The 13,961-nt window shown below is 53.5% G+C and overlaps 1 protein-coding gene across 8 annotated transcripts in view; it reads left to right on the plus strand.

The window, feature by feature from the left end:
• LOC121597475 (smoothelin-like) overlaps window positions 1-13,961 on the plus strand; it is a 54,491-nt gene that overhangs the window by 33,134 nt on the left and 7,396 nt on the right. For 4 of the 8 annotated variants that reach the window (XM_041923268.1, XM_041923284.1, XM_041923277.1 and 1 more), the window contains 3 exons: window positions 5,374-5,511; window positions 5,642-5,717; window positions 8,124-13,142. In XM_041923268.1, coding sequence (XP_041779202.1) covers window positions 5,374-5,511; window positions 5,642-5,717; window positions 8,124-12,226 — 4,317 coding nt within the window. In that variant the 3' untranslated portion in view covers window positions 12,227-13,142. Of the gene's footprint in view, window positions 1-5,373; window positions 5,512-5,641; window positions 5,718-8,123; window positions 13,213-13,961 lie in introns of those variants that run through there. The other 4 variants (XM_041923311.1, XM_041923293.1, XM_041923302.1 and 1 more) reach the window with 3 other exon arrangements.

A 13,961-nucleotide genomic window follows, 5' to 3' on the forward strand; every position in this document is an offset into this window, starting at 1 on the left:
CCATACATTTTGGCCGCACACAGCCGTGATGGACAGTTTCGCTCGATCGACGGAAACATTCTGGCTGTCGTCTCATCGGCTGTCCACATGCTAGTACGCCGAACCAGTGCGATGTAGTTGCCTGGCCATATATGGTTGTTTAGCGCGGAGGTTTTCGCGTTTGCGCGTCCGCTACCAAGCTGCCGTAGCGATCGTGAGCGCTGTCCAGCGCGGCCACAGCGTCGTCGGTGTAATGGCTAGTTTGGTGCTGTTGTAATAGTTACTTGGCGCACTGAGTTGGATCGACACGTTCCATTGATTTGCAGGTTCGATTCGCGGACAGTGTGGGAGTGGGTCGTCCTTATTGCTGTGCATGCGCTGCATCTCTCGTCCGCTCCCCATCGATGCTACGGTGCGAGAGAAACTGTTGCTTGACGAACGACGAAACAGCCGAACGTTAGGACGGCCATCAAAACATTATCAAAACCCCATGCCTAGACATGCACATGCGCAGTCTTGTTTGCTAATGACTGCGTGGCGCATAACTCGTTCGCTTATGCTCCGAGGCAAGTAATGGCAGTTTTGCATGTTTATCGGGCAGTAGATGCACTCGCAATAGAGCACTGCAGTACAATTCCGCTCCGGTTGGATGGACGTGTGGGTCGCGCTGAACGGAAGTAAAAATCGCTTGCCCTCAGAACGACATGACGAAAGTGAATCGACGCAACCGCGCGCGCCGAATGGTGGATGACCACTTCTACGCGCGTGCGCACCTTGCTAGCAAGACCAGCCGGACGCGCGGCGAAGCAGGCGCAGTAATAGGCAGCCTGAGCCGGTACCCGACACAGCCAGCAGCAGTTGCGCCGAAACAGTCGGAGTTCAGCATCGTCCCGTCATTGATCGCAGATCGTGTACAGGCACCGTCGGTTCCGTGGGTGTCCGGACCAGAAACCATACGTACCAGGGCCACCAGCCGAACACCGGGCGTCGTAGGAAATCAGGAAAGTGAGCGTGTAAAGGGTTGTGCGTGAAAAGTGTACTGCTGCGGCTGCTACTGCTGATGTTGCTTAACTTTGCACCGCACAGTACAGTTGTACTGAAAGAGTGCAAAACCGAGGTGCATATGTACTTGAAATCATGAACCTGGTGCTGAGCGAGTGATGTTACATAGCGCATACCTTCCGCTCAGTTCGTGGTGTCTCCTCTGACGCGCTTCGCACGGGTACCGTGTGCTAGTTCTCCTGCACGTACGCACGCAACGGTAGCAGCCCGCACGCTCCAATCAACGCATCCAGAAATAGGCGGAAAATTGTGATCGCTCGTTTGAACGTTCCATGTGCGCTGTCGGACCGCCCAGCAGCATTCGGTGGTAGGACCAGACCGCCGTGAACCGGAAGTGAGACAACGGGCTACAATCAACCTGTACTGCGCCTGTTGTCACCAAAACCCTTGCTGTGTGTGTGTGAGAGAGAGAGAGAGCATCGAATCTGTGGCAAAAGTGTACACGATCGGACATCGATTACGGCGGGTCGATCACTTCGACAAATCATCACCCAGGTCGTGTTGCTGGCTCCTAAAAACAGTGTCAAGTGTCACCATCTTACCCCTCTGCCTGGGTCAACCGTGCTGTCGCTGTGCTGTAATCATCCTCGGTCAGCCAGGTCAGTGTGTGTGTGTGTGTGTGACTTGTGTCCGACTCCAAGTCCGGGCTGGAGACACAAAGACGGCCGAATGTTGTTCCCAGCCCTGTCCACGCTCTGTACAAATTTTCGCCCAAAGCTGAACTACTTCCCTCGTACACGTACGCAAGCTTTGCGCAAGCCGCCGGTATTCTGGGCGACTCTCGCGCGTAACACAGTGACACAACACGGTCACTAGTTTATTTTCTGTTTCGTAAAAACACCACAAAAAATCCCGAACCTATGTGTGTGTATGTGCTCTGGCGGGTTGACTGTTGCCCTTCCCCGCCGCTTCTCGTCTGGTCGCCTCGGTGTCACTCTGTTCGATAGAGCGAATGGTGGGACCAACCGGTGTGTGTTTGAGGGAGTTTGCCCCGTCCCGTCGATCAGCAGCACTTGCGAAAAGGCACCCCAATAGAGATTGGTGAGGTATTTTGAGCTCACGCCGGAGTTCTCGCCGCTCAAGTTGGAGTGTTCTTGTACTCTTTGCCTGTCGTTCAGCTGTACAGCCAGAGCGACCATCATACTGTATCGATTGTTTCGAGTGCGTCTAGCGACGGCCGGTGCGTGCGAAGGAACGACCAAAACATTGCGTAAATAAAAACACCATAAAGGGGGAGCAGGAGAACAAGATTTACATAATTTTCCCGCCCGCCGTGCCGAGCCGTGCGCACAAGCCAGTGGTGGTGGTTTGGGTGGGTCTATTAATTTCTTGTAATGACACACTTGCTCGACTCCCCCGTACCATCTTTGGTTCGATGGCGGGGAACAGTGGCTGCGTGCGCCCGAATGCACCCTGCGATGCAGTGCGTTGCCAAAAATAAAACTACATTAATATTTGTGAAAATGCTCCACAGGCAATTGGTCCGAGACAATAGTTCTCGCTTGAGACGCGAAGACACTGTTTACTTAGTGCTCTCGAGGCTGTACTATCTTCCGTGGCACTGTGGACTTGTCAGACCATTTGTCAGTAGCGACAACTGGAGCAGCTGAGCCAAGCTGCATTGCACGCTGCCATTCCCGGCCATATTTATAGTCGTAAACCGGCGCGTTACCGCTGCGAATGATTTACTAACCTTGGTAGAGGTTATGCTCTCTCGCCTGCTGATCAAAAATATTTTCACCGGCGCGCTTCGCAACAGGCCGGATCGTTGCTTTCCATCCCGTATCGGTTGCTGTTTCGTGCACGGCTGGCCCGATCAATGGACGAGTTCGATATTCGTCAAAATTGGGTGAAGGATTTATCGTACCGGGGAGCAGGGGAACCAGACGAAAAAAAGCATCACTTTTTAGGGTGGGTGGTGTTTTCCGCAACAGAAACAACGGACATAAATCTAGCGTTTCGAGTAGCGCAAGGTTGACCCCGTTACGTTGCGTTACGTTACTGAATTGCTGTTACATTCGGATTCCACTACACTCGGCCCATGTTTTGCTGGAACAGTTATGTTACAAGTTGTGCACATATGTGTGGGTGTGTGCATTGGCCACACACATTTTTTTCAGCTCAAACCAGCCAAAGTGTCGTACCGGACCTGCATATGCGAAGTACACTGCCGGTTCTTGAAAAATATGTGCGGTTTTACCCATCACGCCTGCATTCCTTCTCGCAAAGGTACCGAATACCGATGCGATGCGTTCCGGTCGCCCGAATAGCGCACGTCCCCCGAGCACATACCGCGGTTATGAAAATTCGTCGATCCTGGTACCTATTTTTACCTACCAAACATTTAACCACCTACTGACGGATTCGGTTTTACTCATCGCCGCGATAGGCCGCTGTTAGGGTGTCTTTCGCGCCGGCGGATGGCTCGATGGCATTGTGCAGGGGGGGGGGGGGGCACCCAAAGATATTGAAATTCACACACCACAACACACTTTCTGTCGTATTGCAACATCGGGTTTGCGGTGTGAAAAAATAGGTCCCATCATTGGTGATCCGTTTGAATTTTTAACACGAGCGCGATTCTGCCTGTATCTGCCGCTTTAGGTTTATCAGCGAGGTTTTTTTATTTTCTGGTGAGATCGTGTAACAACACCTCAATGTAGCAACATATGGCGGATCTAGAATCAACATTAATTAATCAGCCGAGATATATGTGTGTGCTTACATTTCTTCATCTGATTGGCGGTACCGACCTCTTGTACCATCATGCAGACGTATACATAATAGCACGAAAAATGAATCCTTTTGGCTGGAAGAATCGAAACCTTACTGGCCTTGTAGCAGCCAGCGCATCTATCCAATAGATCACCGAGTTGACTCTCCCAAGCGTGGCTAATGTGAAACTTTAATCAACAATGGTGTAACATATCATCTATCTATAAGAGACGCCATAGACGAGAAACCACGAAGTTTCAGATGTCTCGATCAGCAGATTCCGAATAAAGGAATATTGTGACATCAAAACAAAGAAACATTGATTACATTCGAGTCGGTTTACGATCCAACTGCAGCAGTCGAGTACAGATGTGTGATTTACGATGAGATTTACGATGCTTCTTACCGCCTACGCAGCCGCATCTGACCCTGATTTATGCCCCGCACAACATTGACAGTGCGAAAGAAGGGGGGCGAGCGAGCGAGAGACGCACACCGTGCGCGCCAATGACAGGTTTGAGGTTTGAGACAAAGTCCGCTCATGAAATCGGACCATCTAAGGACATTTGGACGCTATCCAAAAGTTTCCTACGCCCTGCCGGTTCTGAATGGTACATCTCAACCCACTCTAATTGCACATCTTGGTACGTTCTGCCTTGCTGTCGTGCTGGTCAGGTACACATGACTGGCTGTACTCTTTGTTATTCTGCGCTACACTGATCACATTAATTGCATACCAGTGAAACTGGAGTACAAAACCGATCACCACGGTTCGATTGGAATGTTAGGAGAATCCGGGGACAAAGCGTCTGAGAACATGTCATAGCACATCTTATCAGCATACTCCGCAAAACAACACCCTGAGACATTGCTTTGCATCCGCAGTACGTCCCGGGTTTCTGTATGAGATCGCTGAATTGTACCGTCACAATGGTGAGACTAACGTAATGTGAGTCCGTTGCAATTTTCGGCGATCAGTACGCCGTGCTAAGAATAGCCGCAACGAACAAACGTTCATACTAGAGGCGTATACGCAGGCGAACTCTCCCTACGCTCGACCCATCCGCTCGAAACACACGCGTGCTTGTGCCGCAAGCGATTTGTGTAGGTAGTAGGGGCGGATAGCAAGAAGATCTTCTATTCATGCTCCCCCAGGCCTGCACGATCTTCCCTCTTCTTCAAGCACGGCCACAGCCACTCCACGCGGGAAGGAAGGTCTAAAAATATCCCGCGTCAATGTAAATGCACCCTAGGCAGCATAGGTGTATCCGGTGCGTTCGGCTAGGGAGATAGGCGCATGGTAAGATGGAGCAGAGCGATCGTCTGATTACGGGTCGGAAAGTATGTGAAGCTTTCGCTGACGTATCGTATTTAACCGATAAACGATTTGCTTTTTAAAAACATACACAGATAGGAAGAGCGCGCAGCAGATAGAGAAAATTTCTGAGCCTCTCTTTTCTGATAAGATGCCGTCACTTCGTAGTCGGTCGTCAAGCTAGCGTGTTGCGTGCCAGTACCGTGTTCCGTGCTCCCTGTTGCTTTGTAGTAGAATCGAGTAACGAAGTTCCATCAGCGGCTGTGTACTGATGCTCGCACCTTACTCCGCTCCACTTGCAGGTGTCCAAGGTATCTTCGACCACAACCACCACAAAAACGGTCAAATCGTCGGGCGTCACTCCCAGTGCTGCCGGCTCAAAACAAGCTACCGTTGACACTCTCGAGGATAACTGGGACGAAGCTGTGCTGAAGCAGCTGGTAAGATAGCTACACCATCTCATCTGCATTCTTGTCTCTTCCACGTAGCAGCGAACTGTGCCCACTGCGCGGAGTTGTTCCAGTTCTTCCAGTTCGCAGCCACTAATATGTTCCTTTTCGTACTTTTCAGCTGGAATCAACCACAAACTACGACGATCGACGCAAAATCCGTGCCCGCATCCGTCAAGTCATGGCTGAAAAAGAAGGTAGCATACATACGTAGACACTCTTTTCCCCAAACCACCCATGCAACACAACCGACTGTGTTTACACATCTTTCACGTATTCCCTGTTCACAAGAGTAGCCCACTCTAAAACACTTCAAACGCGTATACGCTGTACGGTTACTTTGATGCGAAGCAAACGTTCGCCTTAAATGGAGGCGGCGTCGGCGGTGGCGGAAACATTTAGAGCAGCGTTACGCTTTCGCGTAACGCTCCGGACGGTCACGCTCGGCACTAGTGTGGAGCGGGCGGCCCGTCATGCGTCATGCCAACAACCTTCGCTTTCTTTGCGTTTGTTTTGTTTTACCACCAAGTCACTATCGCCAGTTATGTTTCCTTAATGTAAGCGAAAGCTGATCGAAAACGTAACACCAAACGTGTTTTTTTCTCTTTCTTCTATTGTTCTATTCATTTATTTTTTAAAAAGCAACAGCATACGCGCCAACAAATTAAAGCCATTAAAAACCATACAAAACCATACAGAACAGTATATGGTTCGCTCTCTAGAAAAAAAAAAATGTTATAAACAAAACAAAACAACAACAGACAACAAACCAAAGCAAAGACTTCCCTTCTGACGGATCGGTTCGAGCAAGGCTTGCCAGATAGTTGGATTGATATTTTACTTACTGTTTTGATGTGATGTTGTTTTTTTGGATTGCTATTTGAGGCCGTGCTCGCGTTTGATCGTTTACTTTCTACCTTCTTTTACTGTTACTGTCGTTTCCTACTTGTCGTTTTCCTGTACTTGCTCTTTTCGTTGTTTCTTTTTTCTTAGTTTGTTTTTGTTGCGCGAATGGTTTAGTTGTAATATCATTTTTCTTCACAGGATTGCTGTGCCTACATATCTTATTGTATAAGTAAGAATAGTGCAACATCGTACTATTCCCCTCTTTTTTTCAAAGTCTTCGGCACTTCATCCTGTTGTAATTATATTGATTCTTTTTATTATTATTTTCATCCGAGCTGACCGAAACTTGTTGCGTAGTGTTCCAATTGCTACTTCTTTTTTTCGTTGTTTTGCTCATCTTCGTGCAAGTTGTCCCAATAATTGCATGGATGAATTCATTTATTGATTTATACATTAATTATGCTCTAGGACACAACGTTGAGGTGATTTCATTTACCGAGTCTTCATCGACATCAAATCACTCACCACGCCAGGCAAACGTTGCAAACCTTTAACCGTAGAGTTGGCAACCAGATTTACACACGTAAGTGGGCAACCGGCATACCCGGGTATTCCACACGTTTTGATGCAAAAAATTAACGATTTTCATAGGTAAACAATGCTTTCTATATTTTAATGCTGTAAGCAAGTAATGCCGACCATATATTCTCTTCTACTTTATTTATTCATTAAGTTTTTTTCATTTTATTATAAAAATAACGGTCAATTGAAATTTTGAATCGCTTGAATTTGACTCGAAAATAAGCACAATACGAAAAGAGGAAAAAGAGAAACGTCATTCTCCATACAAAATGTATGGAATACCCGGGTATGCTGGTTGCCAACTTACGTGGTAAAGTTAAAAAAAATTCAAAATAAAATACTTACAGGCTATTTAAAATTACAACTTATGCACCAAAAATCATAAATTAAAAGTTGAGAGGCTACGGAAAATTTCAGGTCAATAAAAGCAATGAATCAAAAGTTATTGCAGTTCGAAGTTGAAAAAAATACCCGGGTATCCGGTTGCCAACTTAAAGGTTAAGGCATTAAATCCTGAAATGATTGGAAATGAACGAACCGCTAAGAACCCATTCGAGGATATAGCTTGGTCAACATGTCAACATTAAACAATCGCATAAACAATCAACATTAAACAACACACTGAGTGTCAGCCTCTTGTCACGCTGACACATCTTTAGGATTATGTCTTCTCGAATATTTTTCACAACGGTTCTAATCGGATTGATTGCTCTCTTCTCTCCCACAATCCTCTATCCTCTCTATCCGCTTCCTTCAAACTGTTGTCCGTCCCTATTTGATTGGTGCTCCGTGTTGCGTCCACATTTCTGTGTTATTGTGGAATGTTATTTTCTAATTGGAAACAACTAATTCCGGAACCAATCCTTCTGGCGGTCGGAGAGTTTTTCTTTGCATCCCTGACCGATAAATCAACTCTCTCGTCCCTCGTTTTTGAGCAATGTGACATACCGCCGGTTTTAAATCAAACTGTATAATCCCGTCCTTCTACTTTTTCTCTATTTCTCGCCCTCTTCCCTCCCACCAAATTTCGCAAACTGAACCTTGTGCGCGAACATGTGCAACCGTTCGAATTTGCCACTCACAATCGAACACCTACCCCCCCCCCCCTCCACATCCACTCCACTACCGCAATCCTCACCCAATACTCCCACCGCATCCGTTCCGCATCAATGCAGCGTGCGCCGATATCGTCGCCATCGTGACAGCCGATCTGCAGCGCGAGCGCCATCTGCAGCAGCAACAACCGTCGGGGACGATGGGGGCCGCTAGCGCTAGCAGTGGGGGCGCGGCCGACCGCCAAACCGCAGCGACGGCAGCTGCTGCCAACGGTCTTTCACAGGGTGAGTCACTGCTGCTGCCCTTGCTGCAGGGGCTGCTGCTGAACAATGCGGCCGCCTTCGGCTACAAGGGTACTGCCGCAGTAGTAGGCGCTAGTGGTGTTAGTGGTGGTAGCGAGGGTGCTGGTGGTAGCAGTAGTAGTAGTAGTAGCAATGGTTACGGTAGTGCTAGTGTGAAGGTGCCACCGGTCGAGGATTCGGGCACGGAGTCAGGCGAAGACTTGCGGCTGCTGGCAGCGGCCGGGCTGCACGACATCGGTACCGCGCAGGCGGCCCCGGCGGCCACCACCAACGGGGTGGACAGCGGGCTGCCCACAATACTGGGCGAGGTGGCAGCGGCATTGCAGCGGCTGCAGCAGAGCCTGCAGGCCGACCCGGCCGGCCCGGCGCCGAAGGTGCTGCAGATCGATGCGGAACAGCGGCGCGCCCTGCTGGCCCTGATCGCCCGGCTGCAGCAGGACCTGCAGCAGCCGGACAAGATTGCCGACCTGCGGCTCGCCGGTGCGCTCGACGGCCGGTGGGAGGCAGCGCGAGCGGCGCCGCACGATGGCACCGCGCACGACGCCGGCACTGCCGGGTTGGACGCGGGCCAAGCCGCCCGGGCCCGGGCCGGCAGTTCAAGGTTCAGCGCGAAGCGGCGGACGAACCGCAACAGCCGGCACACGGTGGGCGTTAGTCGTGAGGAGCTTGCCGACGCGAGAAGATTCATCGAGGAGATGGTGAGGATGGACAGCCGCCACCAAGCGGACCAGTGCGTGACGTCACCGGACAAGGCGTACAGCCTGCAGAAGCAGCAGTCGCTCGGTGCGGTGCTGGGCCGGCCGGTACCAGACGTGCCGTCGGCAGTGGATGGGGCAGCTGCTGCGGCACCGGTCCAGGCCACCGCCACGCCAGCGACCGCCTTCGCCATGAAGCGGCCCAGCCAGTTCGTGCCGAAAGAGATGCAGAACGGGCAGACGGCGCTCGACAAGCTGGTGCTGCCACAGGGACGCACCAAGCCGGCCAAAGAGAAGCTGCTGCTCCGCCAATCGGTAAGCGTTGATCAGGATCTGCCGCCCGCGGGCGGACACGGGACGGCGAGTGATCGGCCCGATGCGCCGAGCAGCAAACCGATCGATCTGCACAAGCACAAGCCGGCCGAAAGGCTTCCAAAGCAGCAGCAGCAGCAGCAGCAGCAACAGGTGGAACTACCGTTCAAAAAACCCACGCAAACCGTCGCCCAGCGGGCGCTGGTAAAGAAGTACTCCTTCAACGACGGCTCCAGCTCGGACGAGGATGTGGCGCGCCGGGGGGCCGCCCGCAAACCGCAGGACGAAGCGGGCAAGACGGCGGAACAGATGGTGCTGCGCAACAAAATCACGCCGGCCGAGCCGACGAGTGGGCCGGGCTCGATCGTGGTCAACACGGTGCAGAAAATAGTGAGCCGCGAGACGAAACCGGCCACCGGCAGTCCAGCGGTGGCGCGCCGCCACCCCCTCCAGCACGGGTGCCGCACGCCCGACGCGCCCAAGGACGATGCGAGCGGGCGCCCGCTGAACAAGTACGCCAGCAAGAAGCTGCGCATGAAGCGGGCGAACACGATCGATCTGCCGAAGGTGCTGCCCTCGGCCCAGCTCGACGACGGCGAGGATGGTCGGGCCGACCCGGCGCGGGAACCGGCACGGTCGCAGCAAGCTCACCAGCGGGCGGCGGGCAAGCTGGGACCGGCGACAGTGCCGCCCGTCGACGTGCCCGACTTTAAGCCGCGCACCGAGAACGATCTCAAGTTTATGGCGTTTCTGCAGAAGCAAAACCAACAGTCGCGCCAGGTCTGGAGCAAGCCGCTGCGCGAAAGCCACGGCTCGAACAACTGGACGCACAAGTTCGACCACCTGAAGAGCAACTTTGAGCAGGCGGAGCGGCGCGATCGGGGCGAGCTGCCGCCGAAGTACGGTGCCGCGCCGAAAACGTCCGCGATGAGCTTCTGGAAGCAGGCGGAAAGCAGCTCGTTCGACGAGACGCCGAGGGCCGGTGGGCGGCAGGCCAAATCCGTCACGCCGAACCAAACGACGGGCGCGAGGCCCGGTGGTCCGCCCGGTACGGCAAGGGTGGCAAGTGTGCCCACGCAGCTGGGTGGCAAGTACGCAGGGCCTCCGGTGGCTGGGCAGGCGGGCAGTGCGGGTCCATCGCCCAGCAGCAACACCATCGTGGAAGGGAAGCTGGTGCTGCCGAAGGCGGTCGCTGCCAGTGCCGGCACCACGGTCAATCAGTTCTCGCATGCGCCCGCCTCCGCGTTCAAGCCGATCCCGCGCAAGCTGCCGCCGGCGAACCTCGAGTTCAAGCCGATCCAGGCCGAGCCGGACATTGTGAAGCCGATACCGGCGCGCATCTCCGCCACCGCCACCGGGCTGGTGAAGCAAATCGTGGCGACCGGGTTCAAGGAGACGCCCGAGGTGAAGCCGGAGCCGATGCACGTGCAGCTAGGGCTGGTGCGGTCGCTTGCCGCCCAGGGCTACCAGGAGACGCCGTACGTGCCGCTGCCGAAGCTCGAGCGCACGCCCACGCACCACGTGCTCAACTACAAGCCGCGCCCGGACGGTGCGGCGAGCACGGGCGAGCCAGCCCCGCCAGCACCCTGGGTCGGCAAGCGGTCCAGCGAGCTGGCCGGGCCGGCCGGGAGCCGCGTCGCCAGCATTGCGGCGACCAAGTTCACCGCGAACTCGTTCGGGCACAACAAGCCGGCGCTGCCGGCGCAGCAACCGCTCGCCTACCACGGCTCGCTCAAGTACGCGGAAAAGCCCGCCCCGTACCAGCACTTCCAGGCGCCGTACGAGAAGCGGGCCTCCCTGCCGGACGTGTCCGGGGTGGGCCAGCACGGCACATTCACCTACACCGACTACACGCAGCCGGCGTCCGTCTCGACCTTCACGCTGAACCGTAGCGACTCGCTGACCAATCCGGAGAATGCGCCGCTCGTGCTGACCAGCACCAACTCCGTGTTTAGCCCGACAGCAGCGCCCTCTAGCCAGCCGCCGGCGCAACAGCAGCAGCAGCAAATCAACTACCTCTCTGTCACGGCAACGGATCAGCACTCATCGCCCCACTCGTCCGCCAACGCGGAAGAGGACGAGGACGAGGAGTTTGACGACCTGGAGTCGACCGATTCGCAGGAGATGCGCGTCGTCTCGAAGGTGATGCAGGCACCCCAGGGCCAGCAGGCGACGTACACGGCCGCCCAGCGACCCACCCACCTGAACGGTGGCTACGATCCGACCGGCCGCGGTTCGCTCATCGCCCAAAGCTTGCAGTCGTCGCTGAAAAAGATCAAGGACAAAAGCCCAACGCCGCCCCGGGCGCGGCAACAGCCGGCGCGCCAACCGCCGCAGTTGGAAATCACGCACCCCACGCCAGTACAGCCGGTCTCGCCGTACGCGATCTACAACAACGTGCAACGGGTCAACGCGGCCGGCGGTGACCAGCTGCTGGCACGTACCAAGTCGAGCCACTCGCTGGCCGTCCCGGTGCACCAGCAGTCCCGCCCGATCAGCGCCGAGAAGCAGCGCACGGTCGAGGCGTACTTCAACGGGCAGCCGCTGGCCGGCCCTGCGGCGGGCTACGCGATGACCCGCGCCACCTCCAACCACAACCTGGTGATGCGTGACAAGTCAGCCATGGTGGCGCCGCCCAGCGCAGTGCGGCCTGTTTCGTACGCGGCGGGCCACAGCGCTGGCTACTACACCGGCGGCCAGCCGACAGTTCAGCGGTCCGGGTACGTGGCGCACGTGGCGCCACCGCTGCACCCGAGCTATCGAGACGAGCCCGTCCACTATCAGTCGATTGGCGGTGGACTACTGAGAAGCCGCACCATGCCCCACATACCGCTCGGCAGCTTGGCTCTGCTTGACGAGAACAACGTGGAGGACGCGTTCGAGGAGCTGATGAACCAGTCGTTCGCCGTTTAAGCCTTGACGAGGCTCAAGTGCGTTGAAGATTGGACGCGAACAAACCGAATGTGTTTGTGTGGGTGCGTGTGTGTGTTAATGTTGTTATTGTTGCGGGCACTGGCACTGATTAAGCATTCCACAAACACTTCCGCATACGAAGAACACACACACACGCTGCGAGTATTAGTAAGGAGACCTTTGGTGTGGCGATGTGGAGGCCGCACGGTCAACAAGTAGTTTTAGAACGAACAAACAAACCCAAGTGTAGATGCCAGGGCTGTGGCCTCGTGTTTGGCCGATGCGACCATGTTGCACGCCAACGACATACCCCTTTAGACGCTGTCAAACGTCGTCGTCATCGTGCTGTGCGTAGTGATATAGTGGATACTTCTCTAAGAAGATACTCGGATCGGATCGGATCGGATCAGATCGAACAGGAACGATGTGGTTCCGAACGCAACGCGACAACCCCGAACGTGACAGTCGTACATTGCAGCAGACACGACCGAATGTCTGGGTAGCATTTGGAGCTCTCGCTGGTGTAGGACGCTCCGCGTTGGATCCATTTGCGAAGGTCCTCGTCTACTACGTTTCAATGAACGCTAGAGCATTTGTTGAACTCACTAGTCGTGATACCGCCCGTGTCTTGAATCCCTTAACAGAGAGATATATAGAGATAGTGATAGAGATAGATAGCGACCTGCTGCCACCACTAAGTACCTCGCGAACTAGCCCCAAGCACGTTTGGGAAAACTTCCAAAGACCATCGTTCTGTCGTCTCGCTAAGTCAACCTTTGCCATCGAGATGTGTGCGTGCAGTTCCAGCAGGATGATGCAGCAACCGTTGCACAACAACAACAAAACACGCAACCGCAACATTGAAACAACATCACTACTTCCACCTCGAACGAATGTACCGTGCACCTTACGTATCTCTCTCGCTCGCTCGTCCTCTTTCACATATACCAGTGCAATATTACACCCTCTTCCCCCACCTCCACTCAGTGAGTTTTCGATGCCATTTTTTCTGTCGTATTTTCGTTTGTTTTTTCTTTCTTTCTTTGCGTGTTTGTGGTTTTGTTTTACCCTTTTTTTGTTATTGTTTTTTTTTTAATTATTTTTCTCTAATGATTCATTCTGACTATTGTTCCCTTTCTATTTCACGCCATCTTTTTGACCCGTTGCTCATTCACCAAAAATCGGGTTGACGTTTTAAACACACTCCGCTAATTGGTACTCGGCAAAGAGGCTCCCCAGCAGAGTCCTCGGCGCAGTCCAAGTGGCCTGAATCACCCACACTCTAATAACTGCACCCTGTGTTTGTACTGCTGCGTGTACTACCTGGCGCCGAGCAACGTGTAACGCTGTATAGATGTGTAACAAACAGAAAGAAAGGCTCGTGCTTTTGTGTACCGCACCTGGCAAGGATGGTTATTTTTTGTCCCGGCGTCAACGGCCTGTGCACACTGTGGCCTGTGTGTATGTGGTATATGCTCGTCTCGTACACCACATCCGCTGCTTCTGAAAAAGCGCTCCCCTCTTTGTCCCTTCATAACCTGTGGAACAGTATCTGCAGGACGTGGACGTGTGATGATCGTTCCAAGCGTACCAAGCTTGTGGCGCAAACCAATCCGATTGGTTCCCATTGGATAGATGTATAAAACAGAAAAAGTTCTTTATCAAACTTCTCGAAATTATGCAGTGACCATCGGTCGGCTATCACACCGTACAGGTTCCGTTCATCTGTTCCATT

This window comes from Anopheles merus, chromosome X (assembly GCF_017562075.2).
Source record: "Anopheles merus strain MAF chromosome X, AmerM5.1, whole genome shotgun sequence".
Taxonomy (NCBI): Eukaryota; Metazoa; Arthropoda; class Insecta; order Diptera; family Culicidae; genus Anopheles; species Anopheles merus.